The 17,436-nt window shown below is 44.6% G+C and overlaps 1 protein-coding gene across 6 annotated transcripts in view; it reads left to right on the top strand.

Annotated features, from left to right (window-relative positions):
• LOC118299620 (kinase suppressor of Ras 1-like) overlaps positions 1-17,436 on the top strand; it is a 34,599-nt gene that overhangs the window by 7,274 nt on the left and 9,889 nt on the right. For 4 of the 6 annotated variants that reach the window (XM_047335373.1, XM_047335374.1, XM_035623473.2 and 1 more), the window contains exons 3-6: positions 14,510-14,657; positions 15,570-15,942; positions 16,881-17,044; positions 17,141-17,207. In XM_047335373.1, the coding sequence (XP_047191329.1) occupies positions 14,510-14,657; positions 15,570-15,942; positions 16,881-17,044; positions 17,141-17,207 (752 nt within the window). Of the gene's footprint in view, positions 1-3,338; positions 3,491-8,567; positions 8,722-14,509; positions 14,658-15,569; positions 15,943-16,880; positions 17,045-17,140; positions 17,208-17,436 lie in introns of those variants that run through there. The other 2 variants (XM_047335377.1, XM_047335376.1) reach the window with 2 other exon arrangements.

Raw genomic sequence — 17,436 nt, 5'->3', positions numbered from 1 at the left:
AGTTCAGCCGCACGTGTCCAACCGCAGTGATGCCCGAGATTTGTCTGTTTCGTCGCTCGCGACGTTACAAACGTTGACAACATCAATTTGCAAATGTAAAACTTAAGTGCAAGTACAGTGTAAATACCGACCTGCTTGCACGCGCCTTCTGTTTTCCCTTATTCTCTTCTCTGGGGAGAAGTGGTCATGTGATGCATGATTATGGTTGCTCTGGGCATTCCTGAGTTTCTTTTTTGGATTTATGAATTGCGAGTAGCATCAAATATACAGCCCAAGGGCCGGACATTCCCCTCGCTGGCTTAATGTATTGTCCAAGTATTAATTTACCTCTAGGAAAACACACATAAAAAAGTAAAAGCAAGAACTTGTGTGTGTCCCAGCCGCTGAAATATTGACTGGGGTAAAGACATCCATTCATTCATTCCAATCATTTAATGCCATGCGGATACTGATGACTTCACTGTGTGGACATGATTCAACATGTGGATCTCGCACGCACACTGTTAATTACATGTGTAAACACATCACGACCTTTCATGTGGAAACACATTTAGATACTTCCACTGGCGCTCAACAGGCCCATTCAGGACAACACGTACTTCACCTTAAACCAGAGGTTATATCAAAATATATCACATATTTTCAAAACCCAGGACCTTGCTATCGAGACACAATTCTCAAATCTTTGTTTCTGGTGATTCCCGTGACACAAGGATTCAATAATAATGGAGTTACCATGGGGGGAAAAAAGCCATTTTTAAATGGAAAATAATGGACTGGTGGAATATCTTTCAAATCTGTGTGTAGTTTTTTACTAGTAATAGTACACTGGCACTTTGTACCCTAAGTAACCATATGTCAGGCCATTCCCATTTCCAAACCACATACCATTTAGGTCCTATGACTACAATTCCAAAATGTTTTGTCCTTAATGTCTTAATTACAATTTGTGGCAGAGACTTCAAACATTGGCCCAAAATAATACAAATCGATATCATATGGGTGCACAAAAATGGATTTATAAAAGCCTAAATATTTATGTCCTTTAGGAATTTTTCACTTTGTCTTGTTGTCGTGAGTCTTCCATTCACATTAGTGCCAATATATTTAACATGGCTTCGCAGGTGAGAAAGGAAGTAATAGCAAAGGCTGGAATTGAATATGAAAATATGGTATTTGAACAGAAATATTTCACAAAGCTTGGTTTTGGGACTCATTCATGAGCGGTTTGAAGAAGAAAATGTAATCAGATAAAATAAGACAAAAAAAGTAAGTAACTATAATCAGACCAGATTACATTTGGAAAAATGTGTAATTAGATTATGGTTACGCTGTCAAGGATTACTTGATTATATTTTGATTATTCTTTAGAATATTACAAAATATTTAAATTCAAGACTTGGAGGGAATCGGAGCAGCTCGGTCTGTTTACCCACTAAAGGTCACTACTCATTTTCCTGTAGCTGTTAATACCAGCATCTGTGTGTGATGCTACTTTGATTTTTAAATGCTGAATGTTCTACTGCATGTTCTATACATTACTCAACAATATAGTACTGTATACATTCCTCAATATATTCCTCTTGGGTTGCCAGTTCTGTTAATGTTAGATTTTTTAAGGATTTATAGATGCAATAACTATGCAATATTTTCAATGTTTGATTTTGAAGCAATCAAAAACTATTCAGATTAGATTATTTTTGTAATCCAATGGAATTACGCTACTAAATAAAAAAATTGCCATGTCATTTGTATTCAGTACATTTGAAAGTAATCTGACCCAACGCTAATTATTTTATCATTATTCTTTCGCTTTAGAATCTTACCTCAGGACAGATCAGCAGTGCCGTCTTACTTGACTGATGTCAGCGTTCCATCCGCACACATAACTTCAACATTAACAACCATGATGATTAGATGAGTGACCAGACTGGTAAATGATTCCACTCTAGTACCATTTACATGACAATGTGTGTCTTGGGTGTTGCCCTAAAGATCCAGTTACCATTTGCTCTCCAGCCAGTGCAAACATTGTGAACCCAGCCTGTTTACAAATAGGCTAAGTAGTTACGGGATAGTAACTAATGATAATGCCCTGAGTTCTATATTTCATGTTTGCAGCGTGACACATGTAATCAAATTTTGAATATCAGTCGTTAATCCCCATTTTATACATCATCATCATATTTATACACATGTGTTTTTGACCTAATCGGATAGGGTTCACAAGATACTTTGGGAAAGCCTGACTTTTTTTAAGTTTTCAAACTTTGATATAGATAGATAGATAGATAGATAGATAGATAGATAGATAGATAGACACTGCCAATGGAGGGTAGTGCTGCAGTCTCCTGCACTATATGATTTAAATATCTCTCCTGACTCTGTAGTATGTAGTTGTAGTGCAGCTCAAACTGAGGCCGAAACACTGTAAAGAGGTTAAAGTGTCTGCCAGCCCTGTATGCATATGAGACTCGACTGTCTGAGTTGAAAGGAGTTGAGGTTTCATCTGTGTTGGAAGAAAGTGTCGATTCCAGTTTGTTCAGTCTTGAAGTCAGCATCTAGCAGGTGAAAAAATATGGGAGCACCCCGCCGAGCGTCGAGATACTTATTTATTACTTGTCAAGTCTTTAAAATGTCGGAGCCAGAGAATGTTAGGCATTTTTCCCTGAAAAATAACCGACCTGATCCATTCATTGTCAGAGTACTTGCACGGTTCATTTTCTTTCGATTGACTAACTGATTAACCGACCGGTGTTGGCCATTTGAAATCTTGGTGCTGTCCCGCACTGTTGGAAGTCTCTCTCAGGTGCAGTGGAAGAATTGTTTCGCTCTTTTCAGGGCCTGCAAGTTGTTGATCAAGCGCCGGACGACTTGAGAAAATTGAAGTGAATTCTTTTGACTGCTGCGATGAGGCCCGGGCGATTATGTGCCGCAGTGTGGCCGACAGAGTCCTGCAATGTTTTGAATAAGCACCAGCCCCGACTGCCCTGCGTGATGAGCACTCACCCAGACTAGAATGTGTTGAGTCAGCTGCACTGCGAGGCCTCCGTCCCTCCCCAGCGTGCTATTTATACACACCCAAACCAGCCTCTGCACATACCAACACACACACACACACACACACACACACACACACACACACATGCACATGCACAAGCGTGCACACACACACACACACACACACACACAAACACACGCGCCAAATGTTGTGGGATCTGCACACACGCACGCTCTGAGCTCGGCAGACTTGAAAGCTCCACGTTAAACAATAGTGCACACAAACACTGGAGGCGGGGCCAGGGCCAGGGCCGGGCCCTCGGGGTGGCTCCGTTTTTTTCCCCCCTGACACAGTGTTGAGGAGAGAGCAACAGGTGGGCTCAGAGACACGCGGCGGCCGGGCGCAGGAGACACTCGGGCTGACCGTCAGCCCTCATGGGAGCAGCTGGACTTTCACCAGGTCTGGCGGGATCACATGTAGGACACTAAGGTGGGTGAACATTCGACTCAACTTCACGAGGTTGGCCAAACCTTTTTTCCCTCGGACACGTACTCGGCTGCATGTGGATTGTTTTGCCGCCCGAGGAACATCTGGCCAAGGACAACTTGCCCGGAGAAACTCTTCTTCTGGCCAAATCCATAATAACGATTTTCTTCATGTGCAGTTTCCCCCTAAATGAATACACAAATGAAAGCAGTGTACATTTTGGCACAGACGCGTCTCAAGTGTTAGATTGCCATTCAAAAAAAAAAAAAAAGGCAACCGGTTTTGGAAGAAGTATTCAGATCTTTTACCAATGAAGAAGTGCCCTGCAACTGAAAAATGGCCGACTACGAGAAAAAAGGGCTTGCAGTCATACTTGAACTTAGAATAAAAGTACAGTATTGTTTGGTAATTATGTAAAAGTATCAAAAGTAAAAGTACTAAGGCATTCCCTTTTACGGTGTTGTGCTCTACATAGGATCATCTTTGATATTATTGCACTTGTATAGCATTATAATGGAACGGAACTAATTGTAACTATCGTATTTGCTGTTATTGTTATCGATAATAAGGTGTCGTAAGCTATGAAATTACATATCAAGGCGTTGGGATATGCAGTGGCATGAAATACACGTTTAATTCCACGTACAAAGTAGCATAAAATGCTAACACATCTGCTAAAAACTCCGATGAAGAACCATCTCAGAATGGTCCTTGGCCCCTCCCGACCAGTCTGCCACATGTCGGGCCACATGTCGGGTCGGGGGGGCAACGGTTCACAAAATTCACGGTTGGGTTTGATGCGACACAGTGGTGTCAAAAAAAAGTAGAAATGCCCGAGAAATGTCCTTGATTTTTAAATAACATAATAGTGTCAAATGTTTTTTGACCTTGAACAATGACGCCGTCTTCCGCGGTGTCTTCTTAGCGGCGTACGAAACAAGAGCAGATCTTTTTATTAAAAAACAACAAAAAAAAAAGTGTAGTATTGTGGTAGTTATGAACAAAAAACACGTGTAACACAAGTAACGCTAATGCCGTTGGCTTTGCGTAGCGCCTTGACGTTAGCCATATTAGCCACACTGCTAGCCTCATTGCGACGACCTAGCTTAGCGTAGCGGGCCTCCCGTGCCTCACCGGAGAGTGCAATGTTTTGCTTCGGGGAGGGGGGGGGGGCGGGGTTAGCAGACAACACGCTGCCGGTTACGTAGTGCGGGCTCGAACATTATATTTCACGCAATTTAAGCTTTATTGAGGATGAAAACGAACAGTTTGGTTCGCGTCATGTGCCGAACCAAAAGCCCCGTACCGAATGGTTCAATACCAAATACGTGTGTCGTTACACCCCTAATGTGAGGTTTTGGCCACTGCTACATGGCCAACCTTGGTATTTACCGGCCAGTTCATTGTGTTCGGCACCAAACTTCATGCCTTCACTCACCCGCCTTCGGCGCTGGAAAGCAACAACGTTCAAATCGCTTATTTGCTTCTGCCGAAGTTAGCGCGATAACCAGCTAGCAGCCCGTCGCGTAACTTACCCAATACGAAGTTACTGTTAAAGTATAGCACCTTTTAAGGAATTGGTTCTTACTACTAGATGTTTGACGTTCATTGTAATGCAAAATGGGTTTAAGGGGTTAAGTATAATATTTAAAAACTCGACCTGTAATTACCGTTCCAGCTGTCATGACTGACAGAACAGATACGCATCTGTTCTAAAACAATCCAGCTGTCCACACAGGATTTCTTAACGCCTCGTGTTTGCGGCCTCAAGCATATTTATTTTTTAATGCTTTTAGTCAAATTTCTACAGCGAAAATTGAATTTGTCATAATCGTTACATCGCATTGAAAGCTACCATTCGCTACCGGTAGGTAACACTGACCACCGTGAGCTCAGTGGCCAGACCGGACCAACCGTTGGGCAACAAGGGTGGTTATTTTTTTCTCATGAATTCGACTTTTTACCGGTGAAAAAGGAAAACCACAAGAGCACATGTTTACACTTCAAGGCTATGTTCGCATAACAGTGCATCTCGGACTCTGAATGCCGGCAGGTCGTGGGCGATCCACTCGGTCGATCCAGTGTTGTGCCCGAGGGTCTTCTGAGTCGCCGCTGACGCAGTTGCTGCAGCTCTGCTGACACGCTCCCACCTACTTTCTACCGCTGCTGTAGACCCTAATGCAGTTCCCTCTCCTCTCGGGAAGCTGGTTTGTCGTCTCCGAGACTGTAATACAACCCCTTCTTAAATTTGCCGTGCTCGGCCCTGTGTATTTTGGCGATAAATGAGATCACGAGGACCACGGTGTAGTTTGTGCGTGCCGAACATGAACAGTACGAGCGGTAACACTGAGTCACGCTGCAGGAATGTTTGGTCGCCGAGCAGAATAAGATTATAATAGGTGACACAGGGCGCCGTCAGCTTTTGTTGACCACATCTGCGTAGGCTCTATTTGTTAGCGTCTATAAATGTGCATGACATTTCAGCCGAGTCAAATGGATCATTCATTTACGTGACATGGCAACATATGCGGATATTTATGGCCCCCTGAAGATGATTCCTAATGGTTTTGGTGACCCGACGAGATCTCCTGTAGCACCACCATCAGTGCTTTGGGGGGGGGGGGGGGCTGTCAAGGAGTATTAAACGAGTATACTTATATCTTAACCTTTCAGATTTGCAAGGTGCAATAGACATTGCTGCCTCTAGAAGCCACAAGCAGGGGCTTTGAGTCATCACCATGTGTGCAACATATCCTGTGCTGTTTGGAGTTGCAGTGAAACGTTTCTTTTTGTACCTTATCTGTATCTTTCCAGTACAATGTGAATACATTACTACCAATAGGAAAGCATTCAATTCAATATTTATTTATGCCTTCATAAGATTCATTAGTATGTACAAGTCCCTGATTTGCATGTGCATACCTGTCATGCGTTAGTGGAAGAAGCCTGCAATGCCCCCAGGGACAGATCTGGGAACAGACGTGTTCGCACAGTTTGACGTGACTTCAGCAGTTCATAATAACCTGTGATTGGCGGTTATGATGGTGGCTGGAGGCTGTTCCCCTGCATAATGGCATGTAATAAGATCATGCAGTGTTTTGATGTGGGTCAGGCACTGCACAGTGGGTTTTACCGGCATGCAAATTCCCTTCATTTCTGTACACGGCTTGCACTTATTGATAAAAGGCTGCTCACACACTCTTATGAGATCTGAAACAATTGTTTGATTCACTTACTGATCAATCAACACAAAAATCTGTTTTGATTTAAACAAAATTTCCATACACGGTCTTTAACTAGCTTTTCATTCATGATGATTTGCTGTTGTTGGTCAGAAAAAACAGCTTACTGTTCCTTTAAGTGGGGCTTAAAGGGGCAGTAAGCGAATTTAATTCAAAATAGATGGTGTGGACCACACCATCTATCTCCCGACACCTTAAGAGACGTGCTAGCGGATAATGCTGTGACTCAGGGGATGTAGCCTTGTGGTTAGCGCGTCGGCCTCCCATACCCGATGCTGCGGTCAGTGCAGTAAGATCCTCCTCAACAACACCAGAGAGAGAGACAAGCTTTCCCAAAAAATCGCTTTCTGCCACTTTAACAATTAATATTTAATGAAAATAACTGTTAGTCGCAGTACTAATTATTATGATAATAAAGAGGATTCAGCTGTGTGAAATCTTCAGCACTGACATTGTATGCATATGTTCAAGAAAGAAAAACCTTATCATCTGGGCCTCTTCTGATCCTTATGCATCAAAAAGTCCAACTCTTCATCCTTATCTCGGTCCCTCTGAGAAGTCTGTTCTGACTCACCACCTTGTTTCACTACCAACTCTGTGCAGTGGAAAACAATCATATTTCTCAGTCACTGCTATGAGATATAGGTTTCTTACCAAAACAAGGAAACAACCACGGACACTACTTAATACGTGACCTTGAGTCTTTTCCCTGAACGGGTGTGAAGGAATGAATCCTGGAAATCATAGAAGCACACTCAGCAGGTGTGGGAGTGGAAAGTCACAGAGGAGCCAGAGAGCAGATGGCTCAGAGAAAATGTTTTCATATCTGACAAAGTAGGAGAGTAGATATGGCAGTTTTTTTCTTATGGTGGCTTTAAATGCTTGAAGATGGATGAAAAGGACAGTGCTGTTTGCTTCAGGAATTCGTCAGATTAGTCATTTTGATATCTTGTGCCAGTTTAGACCTGCAACAGTTGCTAAATTTATGGGTCAGTCGATCGCCAGAAAATAAATAAAGCAAACTTCCAAACATGCACTGGTTAAAGGCAATTTAAAAAAAATCAGATTGTTCGATAAAGTCTATCCTTATTGTCAACTTGGGGGAAAAAGGAAGAACAAAATGTAAAATATATTGATATTGGCCTATGATACATCAAATTTGACATGCTGCAAACATGTGCAATAATGATTGCACATGTTTGCAGCAAGGTATAACAACCTATTAACTAACTCTAGGGCACAGATCATTTAGAGCAAACATTCCTGTTATTATTTTTCCAATCTATAACACTATGTACCTGAAGACTGTAGGGTCATTTGCTTGTTATTCTAAAACCACGCTGTCTCTGGCTAACGATATTACATATATATATATATATATATATATATTATATCTTTCTTTCTTTCTTTCTTTTGGATAAATATTATTTTTCAGAAGATTTCGAGTCTCACAGAAAACGTAACCCGTTCCAGAGTATCTTATATAATAATCATTTTACAACACAAAAATCAAAGCAAGAAGTGCTCACTATCAGTTCCCACAGACATTTAGAGGGCAGCTCACTAAACAAACTTCACGCCCGGCTGTAAGACTGAAGGAGCAACTAAAATAAGATCCCAGAGTAAATGAACCTGGTTTTTCCCAGAGGGAGTGAGGCGCCCCGTGGTCGGTCGCCGCTGGCCGCTGAAGCAGCACAGCGTTGGCATGTCAGGAAGTCTGACTGGCCGAGTCGCTGTCTGTATCTGGAAGGACCTGCTGAGAGGGAGGGAGGGAGGGAGGGAGGGAGAGATGGAGAAAGGGGAGGGGATAAAGCAAGAAGGAGGGAGGGAAGAAAAAAAAACCCAGGGAGTGTGATAACAGCACTTGGAAGATTTGTTGGCTCTCTGTCAGTGTGTTTCCCTGCAGCCTGCTCGGTCATGGATTATTCTCCCACAGAGCCCGAGTTGTGAGAGCAGGGGCCCCAGTGTTGACGAGACACTGTCGACCACATGGTAACGTACAATACCGAACCCTGTGCTGTGTGTGTGTCTGCCAACTCGGAGTGTGTGGCCCCATGATCGGAGCTTGGGGAAAGGTGTTTCCTTCACTTCCTCATTGCTGCTGTCTCAGGCACTTGCAACATGTGTTGTCACATCTGGTGTGTGTGCGCGTGCGTGCGTGTGTGTGTGTGTGTGTGTGTGTGTGTGTGCGTGTGCGTGCGTGCGTGCGTGTGTGTGCGTGTTCAGCTGTCTGTGCCTTGTGTATCAGCTGCTTCAGGACAGATTTCTGTTTGCATGTTAGTTGGAGACATACTGTATGTCCCATACCACATGCCTGGTAGCCTGGACTCTTACCCTCTCATTCAGTCCGTGTGCTCACCTGCAATCATCTGTGCGCGACCCCATTAGGAAGATTCTGCGGCCCGGTAGAGGAGTTTGGTTGTTCTTCTGTGGGATCTACCCTCGTGGCATGAATGGAAAGTCTTTTGCCCTCCTCTTTGGTTCTTTTTCTGTCAGTGTCCTGACTTGCTGTCGGTGCTTCTCCCTCCAACCTTCATTTCACTTTGGGCTTTAGTCCCCTCTCAGCGCCGGCAGCCGAGGCATGCCCAGGCACTTCCCAGGTATCGGTATGCCTCAACTTCGCAAAGGGTGAACAACCGTCATTTTTTTTTCTTCTTTTTTAACCTTGTTTTTTATTTTTCATCGAGTTGACAGGAAACCAACATCACGTCTATAAAAGAATCACATTGACCATTTATGAGGAGGCTGTTAAGACAAATACACCATTCGTCTGTATTTGTTGGGAGGGCGCTTCTTGATTAGGGCCGGGACGATCCACTTATCTCCCAGTTTGATGCTGTCGCAGTTCTTTGGTACCGACCTTATAAGTGTGACAATGTTTAATTATTGCGAGTTTTACTTTATGATATTACTATTTATCGTGATTTTTTGTGAACTTTCTTCACCCTAGACCATGGGAATTAGTTGAATCATACACTACTGTAGAGATTCTGTATGTCATGAGTCATTTTTCTCAAAAAGCATGTCAGTTCAGCATAATTGCTAGGAGTCCCATGGCTTTTGGGAAAGCTTCTCTGAAAGCCATGCTAACCAAAAATCGGTCATTAGGATTAACACAGGTCAGTAGGTCATGGGCGGTTACAAAGAGGAATCACTGGTGCTTTTGATTCTGAAGCACCCAGCTCGTTTGGTCCAAGTGCTTATGTAGTTGTGAACTGGAAACTTCTGGTCAGCAGACGCTCAACAATACACTAAATTATGAATACATTTATCCACACAGGTTGCCGTGGTATCACACCATCCGCAACACCTGTCAACAAAGTCGCGTTCCAAAACAGCAGTTTTCCCTGCTACATTATTACATCTAGTAATCATACGCAGACCGCACGTGCACCCACACATGCAATGTCGTCATGGTGACAGCATCACAATCTACAAAGATACAGAAACTTTCCAGGTGTGTAGTAGTTGTAAAAATAAAGGCCAAGTGTGACTCATACAAATAGTCCAACAAATAGTCTGACCCTGGGTCCGACCCCTGAGTACTTGTCGTAATGACTGCTGAGTACTGATGGGTTGGGCCAGATGTTGCTGCGGTGGGATCCCGGTGGAAGATGGTTTCAACTTGCTTTCACTGTAAATATTTGCTGCCGGCAAACACTTTGGGTAGTGCACCAGTATCTACACGTAGTCGTCCTCTTGGCTTCGGGAGCTCAACAGTTAAATAGTTTTTAAAACCTTGTAACCTTGTCTTGATATATCGGATGTAGTATTGCTCTCTTTAAGCGAAGCAGGCCTCGATGAAACCTGTTCAGGAGCCACTGGATAACCACTGTTAGGTTTTCATTGCCGTCTGCCTCTCCGTCAGCAGAATGACTCAAAGGCTAACTGAATGGATTTCCATGAAAGTTTGTGGAGGGGTGGGGCATGACATATACGGATACGGATAAATGACAAAATGCTGGGGGGTTTTTGAGTCACTTTCTTTAACATTGTGAGGGAGGAGGTGAGCCTTAGCGGAGGTACACGGTCTCCGAGCACCGCTCTGGCTGCCATTTTTACGCAGTCCTTAGAGACTTGAAGAAAAATCCTGTCATCTCCTTAAAAAAAGGACACTGATAATAGTATTTTTTCCTGTCACTTTTGTGTGTCAGTTAGCACCCCGATGTCCAGAATAATTTACAGAAGCCAGGAGTCAGACAACTTCATTTGCAAAGCGGCTTTCAGCTACAAGTTCAAGTGCGACAGTTTAAATGGGCCACGATGAAGTCACTGTGAATGCTCACAGAGTTGTCAGACGCGCAGGATTCGTCGGTTGCCGTCCGTGAACGCACCTCTCGGTTTAACGAAGGTGATAGAGGGAGCACAGCGGCGGTGGAGCGAGCTCCAGCGCGAATGAAGACAGGGAGCAGCGTTGGCGAGTGCAAAGCAGTGAATCAGGGGAAACAAAATGTTATTTCTCTGATTGATTCACAGCAGTGACGCTATAAAGCACAAAAGAACATGCCCAGCCCAGCATCCCCATCACCACAATCATTCCGTCGACATACCGTCGACAGCGCTGTGATCTGGTTGAGCGTCCGCTCATTCTCACAAACGTGATATCTCTTGAACACCTTGAGGGAATTTACTCCTTTACTTTGGCACAACCTTTGACTTTGACTCAAGGTCAAGAGCACTGTGACCTCACTGACCACAACACTCAGCATTCATGTGCAAATTATTATATCAAATGCCTTAAAAAGCTTCACTGCATATATTGTGAGTCTGGACAGACGTGGATGTAAACAACAACTTGACCGGTTCATGGAGGCTTAACCGTAGCTGTAACAATCACAATGACTGACTGTTTCTGTTGTCAAGGAGAATAACACTATGCTTCTTGTGTCTTACGGCAGATAAGAATCATGATTCATGCAGCGGCTACAGGTCCTGGTCAGATAAATGTCAGCATAGGTAGTGTAACAACAGCATTTGAATTAATGACATATTCTGCAGTATTGGTTTTGCAGGGCCGGTTCTAATCCAGAAAACTCACATTGATTTTAATATGGACAGGTATTAAATAAAAGCTTGAGTTTAAGGAAAGCCTCAAATTCAGACCCGGCCTTGTTTCCCAGATACATCACCTACAAATCCTGACCCTTTTGTTATCCCAGCATGTCCATGTCACTTGGACCATGGACACTGGACACAATGCAGGAAACAGCCCGTTGCCAGGATATTAAGCCAATCCATTTCCCTATTCTTTTCATTAAACACACACACACACACACACACACACACACACACACACACACACGCAGACACACACACTGTTGAGAAAACACATTCCAGTAAATTAGAGCGGTGTAGAGTAAACTTGTTTTCACAGTTTGCCAACCGATTCCAGGAATCAGTCTTGCATAAAAACTAAAAGAAGAACCCCCCCCCCCCCCCCCATGGGTCCATGTTGCTGAAATCCAGCTTGAATCCGAATCAAATACCTTTATCCAACGTCAGATCTAAGAATATCTATAACCTTCTCCACTTACATTATCTCTGTTAAAGCTTGTCTTGCTGCATGCAAAGAGATAATCGGACATGTCAATCCCCAGTTCTGCCCACTTTTAGACCCGTTAGTTCTTGTTTTAAATATACACACACCAGTGGGGTACCTGGAGGACACACGGGTGAACGCCTGGCATTCAGCAGAAACATAAACTCAAAGTTAATGCACTGCTACTTTTCATTTTAAAAGTTAGAAAATAGAAAGGGAAAAAAAGGATTTTCATTTTGGCGCCTTACTAAGTCAGTTTTTATTCATTCTTTTTTCTATTTAAATAACACAGACTTATCCAGATGTTGCTTTGCGGCCTTCAGACGTTGACTTTTGCGATGAGGGTCGAAGGTAAAGCTCCATTTGGAGCCGCTTTCTTGGTGTTTTAAATCTTGCCTCGCACCATGTCCCCTGATGCCAAGCTAAGACTACACGGTTTTTCAAGTCCTCAGATGGCTGTGCACTTCAGTCATGCTACACGACTGACTGGCGGGGGGGGGGGGGGGGGGGGGGGGGGGGGTCACACACTACACGATCTTTCGACCCCGACTACGCCGTGGCCGTGCGCTCTGATTGGCTGCAGCTGACTCGTCTAGATGTTTAGCCTGCACGAGATCTAGTCAGAGGAGGTGAGGTGTCAGTGAGCCTCTCGCATCGCGTCTGCGAGTTCTCACGTGGCGACTTCTGATCGAACCCCGATTCGGCTCTGATCTGGAGCTTTCGTCGGCGAGTTCCACAAGTCTTCGGCGAGGGGAAGATCTGGCAAAAAAAATGGTGTAGTATGAACTAGGCATAACCTGACATTAGGTAATGACATTTTGTCTAGTGGAAATGTCAAACTGGAAGCACAACAGCTTTTCGCCTGCTTCTTCTGGCTTCATTTTCAAGATCCTCTGTCAGTTGCTTAAAATGTGTGCTTGTTACTTGTAGCAATTGACTAAAGTGTCACATTCGCATACTGGAAATGTGTTTTCTCTTTTGTCAGACTAAAATTAAACATAAAACTTTAAAAGTGGGAGACAAAGAATGCCCCGGGCATTGCTCCGGCAGTAGTTCTTCTTTTTTATTAAGTGTAACATTAATGAACGTTATGAGATAAATGTAATGTTGTTTACAGCATAGTCTTGGGTTTCAACCCGAGTTCAACTGTGTGGAGTTTGCATGTGCTCCCTGGGTTTCCTCCAGGTTCTTCCTCCCAGGGTCCAAAGACATGCGTGTAAGTTTTATCAGCCACTCTACATTGCCCGTAGGTGCGAATGTGAGCATGAGCCTCTTGCCCAGTGTCAGCTTGGATTAACCCCAGCCCCCTGCCACGGCCTTCAAAGGATTAGCAGTACAGCTAATGGACGGATGGATGTGTTCACAGCTCGCCCCGCTGCTGACAGAAATTCTTGGCGAAAGACTGTTGAGTGCGGATGAATATTGACCGTCTTATTGATTGGTCGCGTCTAACTGTGAGCCACCTGGTGTTGCCTAGACACAGCGGGAGCTGTTCCAACCGGCCTGCAGACAGACGACCTGCCTGCGCTCCTTTCTGCATCCTAAACATTTTTGTGCGATGGGTCATTTGATCATATGATCAGCGGATTCAATTCAGGTCGTCCGTCCTCCGGCGACACTCATGACGCTGACGTCAGTGTTGACGCTACGGTCAAGTTCTCCATTTGCAAATATGAATGCATGCTGACGTGATTCCTACATTGAATGCCATTTATACATGGAGTTTTTTCATGAACTGAAGTCCGCACTCTTCTAGTGCGGTTGAACACACCCAGGCATCTGACACAATTTAATCTGCATGATTGTTTGGTCTGTACAAGTGTGGTGCACATTGTTTATGTCGTCGCAATAACTCGTTACGAAGTGAGCTAAGTGACAGCCTCCATGTTCATTTACCAGGGGATGCCTCACTCATAACCAACATTGTGCCTAGGCCTCTGGAGTCTGCATCTTAGTTCCTCACGTTCTGGTCACTGAGTGTGTGTCCTTCCACTCTCCAAGACTTCAACACACTTCACACTCGTGTGCATGTGCAAAGATTGAAACTTATAGTAAAATAACAAATCGTCACGTCACTTACAGTACAGCTTTGACTCCTCCTTAAGGTGTACCTAACGTCAAGCACTGTAAAGAGTCCCACATTAAATGATGATCGACGGACCAAAACCTTAGTGCAGGGACACAGCTTTGTCTCGTCCTCTAAAAGTCAGTGACTGAGACGTCCTGATTGTCCCCCCGCAGGCTGCAGCAGGGAAGCTCTCCGTGGACGGGTTGCTGCAGATGTCCAGCTCTGAGCTGCAGGACACCATGAGACGCCTGGGCTCCAACTCGGAGGATCGTTCTCGCCTCACTGCCGCCCTCTCCTGCCTGAAGAGTGCTGATGAAACAGGTGCACCAAGAACACTGGCCCGCCCTGCGTGATGTGACGGCACCATTCACAGGAACTTCATGAAATAATACTGACGTTGATTTATTCATGCCGTTTTTTTTTCTTGATTTACTGAGAACTTTCAAAGAAGAATTACCAACACACTAAAAAAAAGCAACCAATTATTGTCATTAGTGTTATTTTCAGTGGCTTCTTCACTCATTTGAAAATAGTTCTAAGGAGCAACTTCAACAAAGATAGGTCCTCCATTGTAGTCCCTTTATGTGCAGCATTATTACAATCATATTTGAATCATACAAGCCCAATGTTTAAATAAGAAAAGAAAAAAGATCTGGCTGAGCATGGTCATCACTTTGAAGTGTCACCTGGAAACCTCTGCGCTCTCAGGGCCACCAAACCTGGGGGCCCCTAAGCAGCGTGACTTGTCCACGGAAATACTAACGTTGTATGAAAGAAGGCTTCCTAAAAGTTTCTTGACACTTTTTCGTACACTTATCACATGCTACCGCTGGGCCAGGCCGCATACCTTTAAAGTCTTGTGCACACTGATGACACGTATGTGTGTGTACCAGTTGAACCTGGGGACGCTTTAAATGCGACATATCATGCAAAAGTCACTTTTTTCAGCGTTTGTGCACATGAATGTGCCTGTAACCCCGTCTGCCTTTATTTGGTGAAGGGGTGTGACATTTCCTACACATTCCTCTACAATCAAAACTTTTTATATTTAAATTTGAATGTGAGAGAACCATGAGGGTCTCACCCTAAAGTGGATTAAAATTTAATGTGGAATTATACTGCATACATTTTCTTTCACATTAAAACACAATTTACATTGGTCATGTGCCACAAGTAACCACTGTTACAATGTGTGTGGTCATTGCTAATGTGGCCTTTCCTGTGTGACTCCAGGAGGCGACCAGAGGCCTGACTCCGACTCCTGCAGATGTGAGACAAAACAGGACAGCAATGACTTTTCTTCTACTAGCCCGCCGCCCGTGCGACCCACCAGCACCCGTGGCCCCTCCATCTCCATATCAGTGGCACCTTGCTCAGTCGACCAAAGGCCATGCGCGCCGGCTGACGAATCGGCAGACGTCTTCACACTGGAGGCGAGCCCCCCTCACGCCACCCAAACGCCTAAGATGCGCAGTGCCAAGCCCTCCCACACGACGCCGCCCTCTTCCCGCAAGCTGTTGCAGCTCCTCCCCAACATTGCAATGAAAAGAAGCAAGAGTCAAGAGTCGCAGCTGGCCAACCGCATCGAGGAGCCTGCCTCACACTGGTGTGTTTTACAATTAATACTGCAGTCGTGTGTGTGTGTGTGTGTGTGTGTGTGTGTGTGTGTGTGTGTGTGTGTGTGTGTGTGTGTGTGTGTGTGTGTGTGTGTGTGTGTGTGTGTGTGTGTGTGTGTGTGTGTGTGTGTGTGTGTGTGTGTGTGTGTGTGTGTGTGTGTGTGTGTGTGTGTGTGTGTGTGATTGGGCGCACTTCACTGGCAAGCATCACTTTTTATCATTCTTGCGAGTCCTCTTGATCTTTACATGAAACAGTCTATCACTCACGCCCCGGCGTTTGTCCCCGCCGTCAAGTTTAGCGGCAGCTCCCGCTGAAAAAGTCTTCGCTCTCCCTCCCTCCTTCCTCCTCTCCTCCTCTCAGAATGTCTGCGCTTGAAAGCAGATCAGTGGCGCAGTCTCAGTTACCAAAAAATCGCAGTTCCGTCGCTCTGAATAATGGATTAGAATTGCGCGCCAAGAACTTCCGGGAACCATCTGAATTTTAAATGAGTCACGTGACGTGCAAGCATTTTGGACTTCCGTTGTCACGACTCCCATTCAACGGGAACTCTCATGGGAAGGGCCTCTGCCCATGGTGATGAGGGTGTTTTCCTTCTAGCAGAGGCACTGGTGTGCCACAACGGGATATATTATAATATATCAAGCAGATTTCTATGTACATGACAGAGCACGTTCATGCTCCCTGGAACCAGTTGATTATTATTGAGCTGATGGTCTTTTCTGTAAAACCACCCTCAGGACACTTTATATTTCTAGCCCGACTGTTGGTAAAACTCAAAAACGTACAAAAAGGTGGTTCTTACAAATCACAGCCATATCTGTCCCTACCCATTACACCAAGGTTTACATTTTACTAATGACAATTACTAGTTTTTGTCTAGTCTCCGAGGACTTACAGTAAGTGCCAGTTGCGCTCCCGTCTCTGCAGGACCTGTAAGAAGAACAGAGTGCTGGCTGCCATTCAGATCAACGGCTGCGGGAACAGTCCTGAGGACTCGACTCTGCGATCGCCGCTGCTGTCCGCTCGGACGCCCGGCCCGGTCCCAGCCTCGGCCCCGTACATGATGTCCGCCGTCCCCACCCTGCTGGACAGTGAGTCGCTGTTAAGACACTGGGGGCTGCTGGAGCGTCTGTGACTCCGTTTCATTTTTCCCATTGTTTGCCGTTGTGTGTTTATGCACTTCACAGACGGGACCATACACAGAAGTTCCCCTAAGACGATGAGGAGAGACATTGGCCTGGCCATAACGCACAGGTCAGTTACTCTTACCTCTACCTCTAATACTTGAAATGAAATATTTGGATAGGACCGTCAAAGTGAGTCAGATTAGAAAAGGTTCTTCAGAAAAAAGACATTGAACAGGTCAAGTAGGACCAATCATGACAGTGAATTGACCTCTATGTGTAAAATCTCAAATCTTCAAAATGGACCATTTTAGTGAGTGACGGGCCTAGCTGACCCTACAAGGACAAATTAGCTGTGT

This window comes from Scophthalmus maximus, chromosome 11 (assembly GCF_022379125.1).
Source record: "Scophthalmus maximus strain ysfricsl-2021 chromosome 11, ASM2237912v1, whole genome shotgun sequence".
Taxonomy (NCBI): domain Eukaryota; kingdom Metazoa; phylum Chordata; class Actinopteri; order Pleuronectiformes; family Scophthalmidae; genus Scophthalmus; species Scophthalmus maximus.
Note: the sequence above shows the minus strand (reverse complement) of the source record. Positions and strands in the feature narration are given on the sequence as shown.